This window comes from Aulonocara sp. 'chitande type north' Nkhata Bay, linkage group LG1 (genome assembly GCF_057382095.1).
Source record: "Aulonocara sp. 'chitande type north' Nkhata Bay isolate Kocher_YH1m ecotype deep benthic linkage group LG1, A_spYH_male_GT1.1, whole genome shotgun sequence".
Classification (NCBI taxonomy): Eukaryota; Metazoa; Chordata; class Actinopteri; order Cichliformes; family Cichlidae; genus Aulonocara; species Aulonocara sp. 'chitande type north' Nkhata Bay.
The window spans coordinates 4,718,756-4,735,108 of NC_141344.1; the positions used below are offsets into that span (position 1 = coordinate 4,718,756).

The 16,353-nt window shown below is 40.2% G+C and overlaps 2 protein-coding genes across 2 annotated transcripts; both read left to right on the plus strand.

Annotated features, from left to right (window-relative positions):
• The first annotated feature begins 1,382 nt into the window (after window positions 1-1,382).
• Window positions 1,383-8,515, plus strand: LOC147338545 (uncharacterized). Its single transcript, XM_086297608.1, has 3 exons — window positions 1,383-2,309; window positions 2,424-3,112; window positions 8,456-8,515. The coding sequence occupies exons 1-3, from the start codon at window positions 1,658-1,660 to the stop codon at window positions 8,513-8,515; spliced, it is 1,401 nt and encodes a 466-aa protein (XP_086153734.1). The 5' UTR covers window positions 1,383-1,657.
• dhcr7 (7-dehydrocholesterol reductase) lies at window positions 7,897-15,175 on the plus strand. Its single transcript, XM_086302036.1, has 8 exons — window positions 7,897-8,013; window positions 9,037-9,145; window positions 11,314-11,536; window positions 11,620-11,710; window positions 11,879-12,092; window positions 12,192-12,396; window positions 13,599-13,730; window positions 13,861-15,175. Exons 2-8 carry the CDS (start codon window positions 9,057-9,059, stop codon window positions 14,323-14,325), a joined length of 1,419 nt encoding a protein of 472 aa, XP_086158162.1. The 5' UTR covers window positions 7,897-8,013; window positions 9,037-9,056; the 3' UTR covers window positions 14,326-15,175.
• The last annotated feature ends 1,178 nt before the right edge of the window (window positions 15,176-16,353 follow it).

The window sequence follows — 16,353 nt, forward strand, 5'->3', positions numbered from 1 at the left end:
AATAACAAAACACAGCTCGGGTTCAGATCAGAAAATGCCCCTCATCAGCTGTTCAGATTGCAAAAGTAGATAGACAAATAACCAGGACTCTCCTGTTCTGCAGCGTTTAATAATTACTGTTACTATCATTGTGTTTGCTTATATTAGTTTTCACATTCTGAAATCAGATCTAGGATTTACATTGTGTTAAGTCCTGTTCAAAAATGATCCAAACAGTTAACAGTGGGCAGTTAAATGATGCGATCATGTAGCATCTTTATACAACAATATCTAAAAGTAAATCATTGTTTTTTCCCATTATTTCCCTGAGGAACACTTATGATTCTAGTTGCAAAAACATCAGATCTAGGGGCTTACATGAGACATACCGGTTATTCAAAAAAAAAAAAAAAACCTATTTTGATATTCAGAAGATGGGGCCTGCTTTTTGGAAGGTTAGTAGACCTCAGATGTTTAATATAGGTTACAGCTGCTGTAGCTGGCTGACTGGGAAAAAGAACAGCAACAACTCATACCTCTAATACCACTTGGCCATATAGGGGGAGGTAGACCACTGAATTTTATGTTAGCAATAAAGACTCATATGGGAAAGTTAGACGCTCTTTGAGATATCCCAAAGATTTAGTCCTGTTAAGAGTCCCCTCCACAGCACTGACAATAAGGTGCATGTATGAATACACTCGGTGGCAGTTCTGAATGCATTCTGAACTCAGACTGATGTGTCTCTGTGTTTAGTTGGAGTTTATATAGCACTGGTATATGTTTTCTGTAATATTTATGTATGTAACAGCTGAGTTCTGCCATCTAGTGGCTGGGTTATGTACATGCATACATGAATGTTGAATCCTGAATCCAAACTGGAAGCTGGTTCCATAGAAGAGGGGCCTGAAAACTGAAGGCTCTGCCTCCCATCCTACTTTTAAATACTCTAGGAACAACAAGTAAGCCTGCAGTGTGAGAGCGAAGTACTCTAATAGGGTGATATGGTACTACAAGGTCATTAAGATAAGATGGGGCCTGATTATTTAAGACCTTGTATGTGAGGAGCAGGATTTTGAATTCAATTCTGGATTTAACAGGAAGCCAGTGAAGGGAAGCCAAAACAGGAGAAATATGCTCTCTCTTTCTAGTCCCTGTCAGTACTCTTGCTGCAACATTTTGGATTAACTGAAGGCTTTTAATTGAGTTTTTAGGACTTCCTGATAATAATGAATTACAGTAGTCCAGCCTAGACGTAATAAATGCATGAACTAGTTTTTCAGCGTCACTCTGAAACAGGATATTTCTAATTTTAGAGATGTTGCACAAATGGAAGAAAGCAGTCTTACATATTTGTTTAATATATGCTTCATCTCTTTGCTCACGCTTAATCTCTTTGCTCTTGAATGCTTTGCTTCTTATATTGATTTTTATTGATTTTTACGCTGATTTTTTCCCTTTTTTCCGTGTGAGCTTACCTGCGATAACTTCTGGACACTTGTAGATCATTAGGACTAGAGTGTTCTTAACAGAAACAGCAACATTTTATGGTTACCTTATCCTCAGCGCTCCGTGTGTCTGTGGCCTAGACACAGCTGAAGCCTGATTACAGCGTCTGGGCACCGAGCAGCCTCAATAGCCTGGAAAGGTGCTAACCGCTAGGCTAACTAGCAACAAGATGCCTTCCCTCTCCACAGATGACTACCACAGCCTCCTGCAGAAGATTGCAGTACTGGAGACAAAAATTCATCGCTTAGAAGTAAACGTGGAGGTAAATGGACTGTGTGGAAATGAAACAACCTTGCCTTTGATTCAAAACAATGGCGATGAGCAAGCTAGTACACAGCTAAGGAGCACAGATAACATGACCAAGAAAGTAGACTCTGTGCATTATTATAAATCCTCAAGTGATAATCCCCCCTTAGACTGTCTTGGTGCAAAACCAAGACATAAATCATGTCTCCTGGAAGGGGGAGGACGTATCACAGGCAGGGCACAGCGAGCTGAAATCTCTGAAACCGACTGGCCTTCACTTCCTACGAGACAGAGAAGCTCTTCTACCCCTGTATACGGGAGGAAACAGGACTGGACAACCGTGAATAGGAAGGTTAACAACAAACCTCCAAAACAACTGAATGTGAAACTGCAGAACAGTTTTGCTCCACTATCAAAGGACCCTGGATCTATATCGGACAACCATCCATCTAAAAGCAGCGAAATAAGGTCTGAAAATCTGTTGAAAAGTGAAAGGCCACAGGGAAAGCTAAAGGCTAGGCCTGAAACTCTGATTGTGGGTGACTCTGCCGTAAAGGATGTACAAAGGATGTGCGGTAAGAACACTAAAGTCCTCTGCTTTTCTAAGGATATGGTCAACAACCTGAAGGAGAGAATTCTTCAAATTGCAGATGAATATCCAACTGTGACAAACATTGTTCTGCATACAGGGTCAAACGATGTGTCCAAACAACAGTCGGAGGTTCTGAAACGGGACTTTACTGGATTATTAAATACTGTAAACTCTCTGAATGCAGCTGTATTCATCAGTGGACCTGTACCGCCGGTCAGAGGAGGAGACGAGAGATTCAGCAGGTTGTTTACACTGAATAAATGGCTTATATCAGCATGTGCTGACCACTCAGTGCACTTTATCGACAACTTTAATATTTTTTGGGAACGCAGGCATCTGTTCAAAGCAAATGGATTTAATTTTAACAAGTCAGGGGTGAAACTGTTCACCTCCAACTTGTTTTATTCCATACGTCATCCATCCGTGCTTGGTGCCAAGGCTGAGATAAACGAGGAGTTATCTCATAAAGAGGAACAAACAGTACTCCAAGAACAGACAAAGCCCAGCAGAAACCTTGAGGAGGAGCTCCATTTGCCCCCACCCGGGAAGAGCCTCAGAAAGGAGAGACATCCATGGCATCTGAGGAAGAGCCTCAGAAAGGAGAGACATCTAAGGCAAGAAGAGGGGTCCCTATTTGCCTCCAACTCTCTCAACAACACCAACGACCAGGACAAGGGACCACGACCTTCCCCAGTCCCCCAAACCCCTGACAGGCCATCACCCTCCTCCCCCTCCCTTTCTCCCTCCTCCCCACACCTGAAATTCACTGAGGAGATGATGGAGCGGGTCAATGCTGGGCTCAGATCTACCCCCCGTCCCAATCCCTTTTTGTCCCCCATAAATCCCCCACCAGAGCGGCCAAAGGTTCGCCATCGAGCCCCACCCTCAACAGAGCAATCGAAGTCACATTGCCCAGCCTCGCCCCCCTTAGTTCCTCTTCATGCCCTGTCTCCGCAGTCTGATGCGTGATGTGTGAAGGGTCCGGGCTGTGAGGATTATGGCAGTGATGACTTTTCCCAGGAGAAGCTGGGACCCTGTTTACTAGAAGGTTTTAAAATTTCTGTACTTTTAGGTGACAGAAGGAGACATGTGGCCTGGTCAAAACACAGAGAGCTGCACTCTAAAATATCTTTAAACATAGTAAACATACCTTGTGTGCCACAGACTGCTCCCAAACACGAGGGGACAAGTAATACCTCTAAAACACTTAAGTTGGCTTTATTAAACATTAGATCTCTAGCTGGGAAAACATTTTTAATTAATGATTTAATCACTGAGCACAGCCTTGATTTTATGTTTTTAACTGAAACTTGGTTGGACCAAAGTAACAGTGGAGCTGTTCTCATCGAGACGACCCCTCCTAACTATAGTTTTATCAGTGAGGTCAGGGCGAGCAGGAGAGGAGGAGGGGTTGCTGTCTTATTTAATGAATCATTTCAATGTAAGCAGCTATCTCCTGGAAGTTTTCAGTCTTTTGAATATGTGGCTTTACAGCTGAAGGCCCCATCCAAAGTTGTGTTTCTTAATGTTTACAGGCCTCCCAAATACTGCACAGACTTTTTTAATGACCTCAGTGAACTGCTGTCTGTGATCTGTGTTGATTTTGACTGTGTAATTATTGCTGGGGATTTTAACATTCATGTGGACAACCCTCAGGACAAAGGGACTAAAGACCTGAGTAACACTCTGGGCAACTTTGGGCTGACTCAGCATGTAACAGAGGCCACACATAATAGAGGACACACTCTTGACCTACTGATCTCCAAAGGCCTGAGCATTTCAAAGGTTACTGTGTCTGATGTGGGCCTGTCTGATCATTACTGTGTTTTCTTTGAAAGTAAAATCTCAGCCCACACAAATATATCAACAACAGTGATCACAAAACGGTGCATAACTGAAGACAGTAGTGCAATTTTTAACCAGGTCTTCCCATTAACACCTGACCTGCCCAGAGGGTCAGTCAATGTGCTCGTCAATAGCTTCAATGCTAACATGTTAAATGTAATGGACACTATTGCTCCCATTAAGGTGAAGGTTATCTCTGGAAGGAAAAAGTCTCCATGGAGAAACTCCGCACTGGTGAAAAATGAAAAAAGAGAGTGTAGGAAAGCTGAGCGCAGATGGAGAAAAACAAACCTCCAGGTTCATTATGACATTTATAAAGAGAAACTTCACAATTATAATTTACAACTGAGGAATGCAAGGAGGTCCTACTTCTCTGACATCATCACTAAAAACAGCCATAATGCTCGGGTCTTATTTTCTACAGTTGACAGGCTAACAAACCCTCCTGTGCCAGTGGCAGCTGAACTTCATTCGACCATGGCCTGCAATGACTTTGCCAAATTCTTCACTGAAAAAATCTAAAAAATTAGACAAGCAATTGGTACATCAACAGCAGATCCAGGATATGTACTGTGTCCACCAAAAAACTGTTTAAACACCATGAAACAGTTTCAACCTATTAACAGCAAAGACCTGGAGGACATCTTAGGTCAACTGAACTCCTCCTCCTGCTGTTTAGATGTCCTGCCAACAAGTTTTTTCAAAAAGGTCTCAAAGACTTTAGAGTCAGACCTGTTACAGATCGTCAACTTTTCTTTATTATCAGGTGTGTTTCCAGAATCACTAAAAACTGCTGTAATCAAACCTATACTGAAAAAGGACAATCTTGACAAGACACAAATGAACAACTACAGGCCGATCTCAAATCTCCCGTTTTTAAGTAAGATCATTGAAAAAGCAGTTTCTCAACAGCTCAGTTACTTCTTAAAACAGAATAACTGCTACGATGCCTTCCAGTCAGGTTTTAGACAGAACCACAGCACTGAAACCGCTCTGACCAAAGTGTTTAATGACATATGTCTGAATACAGACAGTGGAAAAATGTCAGTCCTAGTTTTACTGGATCTCAGTGCAGCATTTGATACAGTTGACCACAACATATTACTCAAACGACTGGAGAACTGGACAGGTCTTTCAGGAACTGTACTAAACTGGTTCAAAACATACGTAGAAAACAGGAAATACTTTGTATCAATAGGTAACTTCACATCTGAGCAGACAAGTATCACATGTGGAGTTCCCCAAGGTTCCATCTTGGGACCCCTTCTGTTTAACATCTACATGCTCCCACTGGCACAGATTATAAACAACAACAAAATAAACTATCACAGCTATGCAGATGACACACAAATATATATCACAATGTCACCAGGAGACCGAGGCCCTGTACAGGCTCTTGGTAAATGCATTGAGGAAATCAATGACTGGTTGTGCCACAATTTTCTCCAGCTAAACAAAAACAAAACTGAGGTAATAGTCTTTGGCGCCAAAGAAAAACGATTACAGGTCACCAGAGAACTTCAATCTATACATCTAAAAACCACAAACCAGGCGAGAAATTTGGGTGTAGTGATGGATGCAGACCTAAACTTAGAAAAACACATTAAGACAATAACAAAGTCAGCTTACTATCACCTCAAGAATATATCAAGGATAAAAGATCTGATGTCTCAACAGGACCTGGAAAAACTAGTCCATGCATTCATCTTTAGTAGGCTTGATTACTGTAACAGCATCTTTACAGGTCTACCTAAAAAATCAGTCAGACAACTACAGCTCATTCAGAACTCTGCTGCTCGAGTCCTCACTAAGACCAAAAAAGTGGACCACATCAGTCCAGCTCTGAGGTCCTTACACTGGCTGCCTGTCCGTCAGAGGATAGACTTTAAAGTTCTGATGCTGGCCTATAAAGCTCTGAATGGTTTAGGACCAAAATACATCAATGACCTCCTGACCCAGTATGAACCATCCAGATCCCTCAGGTCATCTGGATCCGGTCTTTTATCAGTTCCCAGAGTCAGAACCAGACACGGAGAAGCTGCATTCAGCTTTTATGCTCCTTATATCTGGAACAAACTCCCAGAAAGCCTCAGATCAGCTGAAACACTCAGTTTATTTAAATCCAGGTTGAAGACTCACCTGTTCTCAGCTGCATTTGAATAAAGCACCAAATCCACACTTTAAGCTTAAATTTCAAAACTTACATTTAACTACTGATTTTATCTACTGTTCTGATTTTATCTGTTTTGATTTTATATACTGTTGTTTGTTTGTTTGTTTGTTTGTTTGTTTGTTAATTAGTTAGTTAGTTTATTTGCTTGTTTTATTCAATTTTAAATCATGCTTTTTATTTGTTCCTGTTGTTTTGCACATATTCAACTCTGTATATTTTATATATTTTATTATTATTATTATTATTATTTTATTTTATTTTTTTACTATTTAATTTGTAAAAATGTGTATACACACACACACACACACACACACACACGTAGGAAAATATTTAGTATACACATCCAGAAATGCATACACTATTATATATTGTACATATATTTATTAGTTTCAGGTTGGCCATTCTTGTATTTTGCTCGTTTGTGTTGTTGTGTTTGCACATCTCTGTTGCTTGTGGGGCTCGCACACAAGAATTTCACTCGCATGTGCTGTGCCAGTGTGCCTGCACATGTGATGTGACAATAAAAAGTGATTTGATTTGATTTGATTTGATGTCTCTGTAAAGCACTTTGAATCACCTTGTTGTTGAATTGTGCTATACAAATAAACTTGCCTTGCCTTGCCTTGCCTAATATGTGCATTGAAGGATATATCCTGGTCAAAACGGATTTCCCAGAAAAAGATTTCTGGATGTTTTTATGACAGAATTCTGCCTGTTTTAATGCTGCCTCAGGTGTCTGAAGATCACTGACATCCAATACTGATTTATCTAATTCTCTGAATTTTTTTTCTTTTTGTTTATTTTTGAAAATTGATGAACCTGTACCTGTACTACTAAGAAACTCTTTAAAAAAGGAAAAAAATAAACTCCTCTGAGATGCTATTTTTATACTGGTTATGTTAATGATCTGTTGTCTTATTTAGTGGCAAAATGTTCCTCCAGTTGTTTTTCAGTAGGTCTCCCAGCTTTGTTGACACATGCTGCTACCATCAGATTCAAAATGACCAAGTATTTTTTTTTTAATGAAATTATAAAATTCCTGCACTTAAACATTTGGTATCTTCTCTTGTCATTGTACTTCATTTTTACTTCCAATTTGCACAGCCTCTCAACCTTTTTTGGGAATTGAAATGACCATATTTATTTTCTTCTTTAATTTTTTAATTAGTTTTAAAAAAACACTTTTCAAACATTTTTAAAAGTTATTATTAGTTATTTACTTGAAAAGAGACCCAAATCTGTCGTGTATCGATGTCAACACAATAATTGAATAATTGTCTGTCATTTTCTTACATATATCTTGAGTATTATTGTAATTAACATTTAAAAAAAAAAAAAAAACATTTACTTTTTAATCCTCAAATGTCAAAGGGCAGAGAATGTGTGTGTCGGAAGTTTGTTGTCTAGTCTTTCTGAACCATTCAACCACAAGTGACGCTATCAGGCGCTTGTGGCTCCAGTCAGCATCACCCAATCACTAATCAGAATCTCTTCCCGTGCCCGCCTTCTCTTGATTGGCATTGGCTGACTCTGACAACTTAATGGCGCTATAGGCGGAGTCTGTAACTGAACGGTGAGCTCTCTCCAGCTGTTATTCTATAACCAACACCTGGGCAAGAGGAAAGGAGTGGAGAGAAGGTTGTCCCTCATTTGTTACGGTTATCTACAGGTGAGTGGGTCACGGTGCATTTGTGTAGCGTGTGTTTAACGGTATTCCGTGAATAAATTGTGAGTGTGCTTTTTAAAATCCACTGTACATGGAACAAAGGACGCAGTTATTTCTGTATGGACACGGTAGATTAAGTTTGCATTATGGGAAGTGGATCTTGCAAGACAGACAGACGTATGTACTGAACAATCATACTATCAACACATAATCCGGAAATTAAAGGTTTTGTTTACGTTATACAACGATGGGTTTCCCCCTCCCCCGTCAGATTTAGCTTTCTACAGGAAGCTGCTAAAAACAGCGTGTTTTTACTTGTTTGGACTATATACATGAAAGCCTTAAGTGTTTTAAACTGAAGTTTTCCAGTTTTATTGTTATTGTAGCTTTAGTGCTGCAGAACGGTGTGCATTTGTGTTACTCATGTTTGTGGGGCGGTTCACAGGGTCACATTCTGGGGATCCGCCCCCTGTTTGTGCAGGTAATGCAAATTCCTGGAAAGTAAGTTTTAGTACTTACCTTTTTTAGCTTAGGATGGGTTACAGTTAAGTTTACTGTAAAGCAACAGTGCATGAATGCATGACACGGAGGAGACGTGACTGTGTCTGTGTGTGAAAGAGAGAAGCGAAAATGAAACCGATGCAAAGAAGAATAAAAGATTTCATGCCATCAGGTTTCCTGTTAAACGAGTTGGGTCTGTCTGTTATCGCACATCTCCAAGGATTTGCACTTTATTCCTCCAATTAGCACATTATCTGTTTAGAAACGTGCAGCCTGTGGAGTAAGCTGCATGATTAGATTTGCAGTGAGACTGTGACTCTGGAGGGTTTGTTCAGCAAGTACACACAAAAGAGTCAATATGTGAACTGGAAGGTAACATCTGTTTGGTTAATAACAGGCTGTTACTTACTGCTGGTACATTCAGTGAAAGTTACTGAGTATCTGACCGACTTACCGCAGTGGTGCACAAAGTGCAGCACATTTGTAGATAACAGATTGTAAACTAATAGCACAATTCTTCACCAGAGTTGAGTGGAGCAGTGACCATGGAGACCACCAGGAGACGACTGCAGCACAGTGCCAATGGGAAAAGATCTGAACAGAAGGAGCAGCTAGCACAGTGGGGGAGAGCGTGGTGAGTCGAATTCACTGAAAAAACACCCTAAATTTTCCTTGGCAGTTTTGACAAACTTCTCAGAAAGTCCTAAAAAAGTTGTTGAGAGTCTTTCCTGCAAACAATCTACTCGGACATTAAAAACATATAATCTTTGTTTATCATATAGTCAGAAATAATGTTAAAATGCATAGACGTGTTTGGCTTAAATATACACAGAGCAGTCTTGACACAGAGTTTAATTACTCCATGAAATGCATTTTTTAAGCCAGGAGAACACAGACCTTAAAAATGAACTGTCTTAAGCTCTAAAATTTAAAAACAAAAACGCTTCAATTAAACGGTGCTACTATTTCCTCACTCTCTACACATGCAATTGCATTTATTTATTTATCTGAAACAAGCTGCAGTCGAACCCTTATCTCACTATTATGATCATAATGTAAGCATGTCTACATTCATGTACAGGATGATGAAAGAGTCTTTAAATACCACTTGGTATTTTGGTTGGTTTTTAACTGACATCAGTAAGTGATTTCAAGTTTAGTCTTGAGTTTTAAGACCAAAGTGCTGTTGCATTTAACTTTTGATAACAAAGTAAAGTTTGAGGACCGCCAGAAAATTTCTACTGAGATTAAGACTATAAAAAAAAAAACCCAAAAAACTGAAATCTTCCACAAACTATAAATGGAAACACTGACACACCGCTTTTTCAGCAACATCCTGGAACAATTTGTTAAACAAGTCCATGAAATTCAGAACACAATCTTCAGACTTATCTGGGTCATTGGGATATGGCATCATAAACGGTTTGATCAACACATCATATATTCATGGCACACAAATGAGCCTTGGTACAAAGCTGGGAGAAGACACACAGATATGTAAACAGAGAGTAATGCACCAGGGGGAAGTGGTTAGATTAAAAATTAATCAGAATGTATGTCTGAGGCTAATGAGACTGTCGTTACTTTGACAAGTGTTTGATCATAAACACATTATTGTCACAAACTGGAGCTGATGATGACTTTAGATGAAATATTAAGCTGTTAATTACTATGTATAACCCAAAATAAATGTCAGTCTATCCTATGATTTTTTTTTTATTTATTTCCCTGAAAACACAAGGAGAGCAGCACTCATTACAGTTCACGTTCACCTGCTGCAAATATGTCGTCAGGTATGCTGGCACGGAACATTTTGTTGTTTCCCAGTTTAACAACCAGGCTGGTCTGCGAGTCTCTGCAGTCATCTCTGTGGTACATCAGTGCAGAATCGATCCATCAATTTATTTAGAGACAATAACTGCAGCTTTAGGATTTGTCACCTGGAGACCATAAATATCTACAATAAGACCAGTCAAATGATATTTACCTGCTGGTGATGAAGGATGAGCTGCTAAGGAGCAAAATTGATCACCTGGGCAAGCGAAGGTCAGTGTAAAATTTCGAGCCAGTCCGTTAAACAGTTTTTGATCGATTTCAGACTGACAGTCGGTCATTACCGAAGCCACAGAGCTGACATGGCTAAGATGGTTTCCCTTGCAGAAATGATGCTTGACTAAGAAATGAAAGTTTAATGATAATCCACAAAAAAAACTGCATAATTCCCTTTTTTGTTGAATCATGTGATGTTTGGTAGAAGTTGTACTCTTCACATGTGTAATGCAAGAGAATAAAAAACAGCTGCATTCCATTTTGGTGCTCTTTTGTTCTAGTTTCCTGTTATTGTGCAAACCAGCTTCATGGAACCAAGTCATGAAGCACGTCCCCCGCGAGCCTGCAAAGGATAACCGGAAGAGAATGGATAGATGGATTTATTTTGTTGTAATTCTTCCTCGTAATCTTTTGCCTTTTCCATCAGTCAGGTTTTATTCTGATTGGTACTAAAATGGAGTTTTATCTTAGCAATTATTTTGTTTAACCAATACATGTTTAATTTTAGGAATTATTCATAATACATAGTTTATAGGTTAAAAAACCCCAAAACAAAATAAACTTCAGTTTCCTATGCAGTACCGTAAAGTACCTCTAGGGGGTCCTATCACCCTTATTTAAGAGAGGCTCAAAGTATTTAGGTTTAGAGTACTGCACTCACATTTCACATTTAGAGAAATATGAAACAGGTGAATAATGTTTCAGCTTGAAGTCTTCACACTGTATCTGTGTGCATGTATGATCTGTTCACAGGGAGGTGGACTGGTTTTCCCTCATCAGTGTAATCGGCCTCCTTTGCTTTGCCCCTTTCATTGTCTTCTACTTTGTGATGGCCTGTGATCAGTATGAGTGCTCCATCACCCAGCCTGTGTTGGATCTGTACCAAGGAGAGGCCACCCTGCTCTCCATTTGGGCCCGGGCACCCTCCTTCTCGTGGTCAGCTGCTAAGATCTATGCCATCTGGGTGAGCTTCCAGGTAAGCAGGGGAGTTTGAGGGCAGTGTAACTCAAAGAAACTGTCTGTTGTCTTTTAGTTCAAATGCTCTGTGTTTTCCTTTAGGTGTTCCTGTACATGTGTTTTCCTGATATTACCCACAAGTTCATCCCTGGCTATGTTGGTGGTGTGCAGGAAGGAGCACGAACCCCAGCTGGTGATTAACAGATTAACACACACATATACCCACTCATCAGTCCACAGCACTTGTTTAATTATGAGGACCTGTTTTATACCCATGCCTGTGAAAAGATTAATAGATTTTGGCTTTTATTATCAAAGCAGTATGTAGAAATAGTTGTCTTTTTTTTTCTCTGTTCACAAGGCCTGATTAACAAGTATGAGATCAATGGACTGCAGTGCTGGCTCATCACTCATGCACTGTGGTTTGCCAACGCACATTATTTCCACTGGTTTTCTCCCACGATCATATTCGACAACTGGATCCCCCTGCTGTGGTGCACTAACATACTGGGCTATGCTGTGTCCACGTTTGCTTTCATAAAAGCGCATCTTTTCCCCACCAACGCTGAGGACTGGTGAGTACTGATGCACACGTGTCACTGAGGTAGGAGGAGCAGAAATTTAAAGCAACTTTTTGAACATGTTTTCTTCCATCTCTGTTTCTGACTATACAGCAAGTTCACAGGGAACATCTTCTATAACTACATGATGGGTATTGAGTTCAACCCCCGCATAGGCAAGTGGTTTGACTTCAAGTTATTCTTCAACGGCCGGCCCGGCATCGTAGCCTGGACTCTAATCAATCTGTCCTACATGGCCAAGCAACAAGAACTCTACGGTTACATCACCAACTCCATGATCCTGGTGAATGTACTGCAGGTAAGACGAGGTTTAAATTAAATGAATCTTCTTTCGCAATTTCAGGTGAAAGTTGAATGATTTAAGAGGATATTTTTATACTTGCACTGCTAGAGTGGCTTTGCAAGGTTTACGGTTCAAAATCATTCTTATTTAGTCTTGTTGCAGCCCTGAAATGAGTGTTTTTTAGCTCCAGATTTGCTGCCTCTATTCAAAGAAGCTTTAACTAGTTGTATGTCTGAGAAGGCCATATTGTAGGTATTTGCACTCACTGACATCATAATGAACCAAGGGGAAAAAAATGTTTTCATCGAGCTTTGGATAAAACCTCCTCAAGATGCTCATGAATTCCTGTAAGCAGGAAAAGCCCTGATGTGTCCTACTTTCACAGTGCTCCTTGGTCAGCAGTCTTCTGTTGGCAGCTCTAAAGCCCAGTCATATTATAACAGGTGAACTATGGCTGCGGACTGATTAACCTGAGCAAGCCTCTGATGAGTAGATTAGATAGTGTCACCTGTTTCAGTGGTAGAATGCAACTCAGCAGATCTTTGGTACAGACTGTGTTCAATGACAGAAGGTCAGGTTTAACTTACCTTCGATTGCTGACATAGAAATAAACTAGATCTGTAAATATTAATTCTTTCTTTTACATTTCTATTTTTTCAGAATTTAATTAAATGTTTCTACTATCTCAAACTTTTTGTCAATATCCGGGTTTATATCCTAGTACAACAAGTTTATCTAACCCACCGTATGCTGTGAAACTTAAAATACAACAGAGCATTGCATCCTTCATGTTCACGTCAAGGTTGTGTGTAGATGTGCATGATATATTTCCAACATGTTTCATTAAAGCGGACCCATAATGCTGAAAGACATTTTTATTCTTGAGCTCTCTTTACTTTACCTCTCAGTTCATCCTCAGCCTGATTTTGATTTAGTTCCTCTCTCTTAAAGGTCACTCTCCCTTATAAACAGAGTTTGAACAAGAGGTGGGCGGTGCTTCTGTGCTCACACTTAGTGCTGTGTGTCTGAGATGACCGTATTAGGAATAGTACGAAGCCTGCCTGAAACTGAGCATATATGACTTTGAAGCCGAAGCTTTTGGCTCACTGAGGCTATTTTAGTTTTGGGCGACTTTAAAGAAAACCTTTGTTGGATGAAAATCGAAGCAACTGAAGTCTAAAGCTGCAATTTGAGTAAAAAGCCTCTGCTTCTGATAGGCTATTTATGTACTGGACTTCTTCTGGAATGAGGCGTGGTACCTGAAGACCATCGATATCTGTCATGACCACTTTGGATGGTATCTGGGCTGGGGAGACTGTGTTTGGCTGCCATACCTCTACACACTGCAGGTAACAAATATATAGATGGTAACACTCAAAAACACACAAGATCAAACTTCATCAGTGTTACTTTTCTCATACTCTTACCTTGATAATCAGATGGCTTCCATTAAGAATGAATGCGTTTGTTTCTCTTCAGGGTCTGTACCTGGTGTACCACCCAGTCCAGCTCTCCGATGCCCACGCCCTCGCCGTCTTGCTGCTCGGCCTCGTTGGGTATTACATCTTTCGCTCCACCAACCACCAGAAGGATCTGTTCCGCCGCACAGAGGGCTCCTGCTCCATCTGGGGCCGCAAACCAACATGGATTGAGTGCACATATCGCTCCGCCGATGGCGGCATGCACCGCAGCAAGCTCCTGACCTCAGGCTTCTGGGGCGTGGCCCGGCACTTCAACTACACCGGTGACCTGATGGGCTCTCTGGCCTATTGTGCCTCGTGTGGTTTCGGCCACATACTTCCATATTTCTACATTGTTTACATGACTATCTTGCTGGTCCACCGCTGTGTTCGCGATGAACACCGCTGCAGCAGCAAGTATGGCAAAGACTGGAAACGGTACACCGATGCCGTGCCTTCCCGGCTCATTCCTGGAGTGTTTTAGAGTGTGGAAGGGTTGGGGGAATAATGGGAGGAAGGAAGGGTGAGCGGGGAAAAGATAAATAAATACAGAAATTTTGAAATGCTATTAGGTTAGCATGATAAACATGAATTTTTACACATCGGGAATACATCATTGAACACTCTGCACATGTGCTGTATTTTTATACATGGTGCCTGTATTACATGTGTGTATGCAGGCAGAGTAGATGTATTGCTGTAACTTTCGCCTCACTAAAGACAGTTTGATGCAAATCTATTTTCTTTAAGCTCTGACGATTTCAAACACCTTTTTTTACCAGAAGGACCAAACACAGCCTGACCAGCTCACACCAAAATCAGGAGCATATACAGCTAGTTCTGTAATTCCTTTTTTTCTCCAACTACACAATGCTGTGGTTTGTGTATGGGTGATTGATATGACAGTCATTTATCAAAAGTAAGTTTTGATTACAATTTATCTCCTGGGAATTTCTTTCATAAGTTTTTAAGATGACGTATAGCTCTGAATGACTTAATAGCTGGCTCTATTCACAGGTTCACTGAAAACAAGCCTTTTTTATATGAAGGTTGTTTTATGGTGTCACATTGTTCATTAGCATTTGCAAGATTCTCATTTCTAACCAGCAGGAGAATTTTGTTACACGAGCCAGGTTGTGTAATGGTTTATCTTGTTGGTGAATGTTTTTGGGGGGTTTATTTTTTTTCAGCATGCTCACATATACTGGCCTTGACTCATTTTAAGACTCATTAAGGATCATGGAAATGACACAACTGAACAACAATAAAATGCACTTTCTGTTTTTTTTAAGTCTATAAAGAATTAAACTTAAAGAATTAAAATGTTAAAAATATCAGTCTATTAATGTCCATCCTCTTCCAATTAACACATAAAGACAGAAAACCGTTTGCGCTCACATTTCCACCTATGAGCAACTTAGAATCATATATCTGACCTAACCGCACTAATTGCATTTCTGTAGACTGTGGGAGGAAGCTGAGTATCCACGCATCACGAAGAGAACATAGAAACTCCACCTAGAAACACCCCAGCCAGATGGTGGAGTCTAACTCAGGCAACAGTGCCACTGCGCCACCGTGCGGCCCATCAATCAATGAATAAATTTTATTCACTTGGTTTATAAATTAATTATTCAGAAACTTGCATCATAATCAAATATCAAGACAATTCTACATATATCAGTTGTGAAGGAACTAAAAAGTGGACAATCAAAGTTGATCCCATTTGTTGTACGTTGCGGTGTCTAACACTAGAGGGCAGCAGGTGACAGCTAATCTCTGTGGCTGGTCAGCTGAGGAGAAATTAATACAGGGTTGCACTAGATTTATAAACTTGAATTTCTTTTTATTAACTCAAGCTTCTTGGACCTGACTTTGGACCAAATTAAACAATGCTCAAAACAGAAATTGTTGAACCTATCCTAGATATGGGCGTTCTTTGTCTTTCAATAAATTAAAATTGTGCTTTAGCACCACTATTATGTTACAAGAGATGTGCATAAGTAAAAAAAAAAACATTATGGAGACAAAATAAGAACTAAAGGACCTCCATTTGACAATAGTTGTCAAAAGGATTCAAGAAATATGCTGAACAACATCCCAAACTGAAAATCTACATTTAGCTACGTGTGTTGGATCAAAAAACTGAATTGTGAGTTGATTCATCCCAAGATGGAAAACCTAGAGCGTGCCTTATCTTATTGCTAAAAAATTCAGTTAACCGATTTCACTAAATATGCTTCCTTCAGCAGAGCTCAGAGCAGCGACTGAATGGGATTTGCCATAAGTTTGTTCTGACTGTTTCCAGAAACCTGAGCTCAGTCCGTAAAGCGCTCGTGAAAATGTTGCATCTTTGGCAGGAAGCCACAAAGAGGGCATCTTCTACATTAACACTGGATTTCCTCAGCGTGGCTGTTGGGGTATTTGAGGATGCATTCTCCTCTAATGAAGGTGTTAGATGGAAACTCTACCTTCAAGCCACAGTCTAAACACCTTTTTTGGGCCCCTCATA

Bases quoted from the DNA above. Each gene is read 5' to 3' on its own strand.
- dhcr7 (XM_086302036.1), top strand. From the start codon at position 9,057: ATGGAGACCACCAGGAGACGACTGCAGCACAGTGCCAATGGGAAAAGA. The intron at 12,093-12,191 runs GTGAGTACTGAT...CTGACTATACAG, and splicing joins CCCACCAACGCTGAGGACTG to CAAGTTCACAGGGAACATCT. The intron at 13,731-13,860 runs GTAACAAATATA...GTTTCTCTTCAG, and splicing joins CATACCTCTACACACTGCAG to GGTCTGTACCTGGTGTACCA.
- LOC147338545 (XM_086297608.1), top strand. From the start codon at position 1,658: ATGCCTTCCCTCTCCACAGATGACTACCACAGCCTCCTGCAGAAGATT. The intron at 2,310-2,423 runs GTAAGAACACTA...TTCTGCATACAG, and splicing joins GGATGTACAAAGGATGTGCG to GGTCAAACGATGTGTCCAAA. The intron at 3,113-8,455 runs GTCAATGCTGGG...GGCGGTTCACAG, and splicing joins CTGAGGAGATGATGGAGCGG to GGTCACATTCTGGGGATCCG.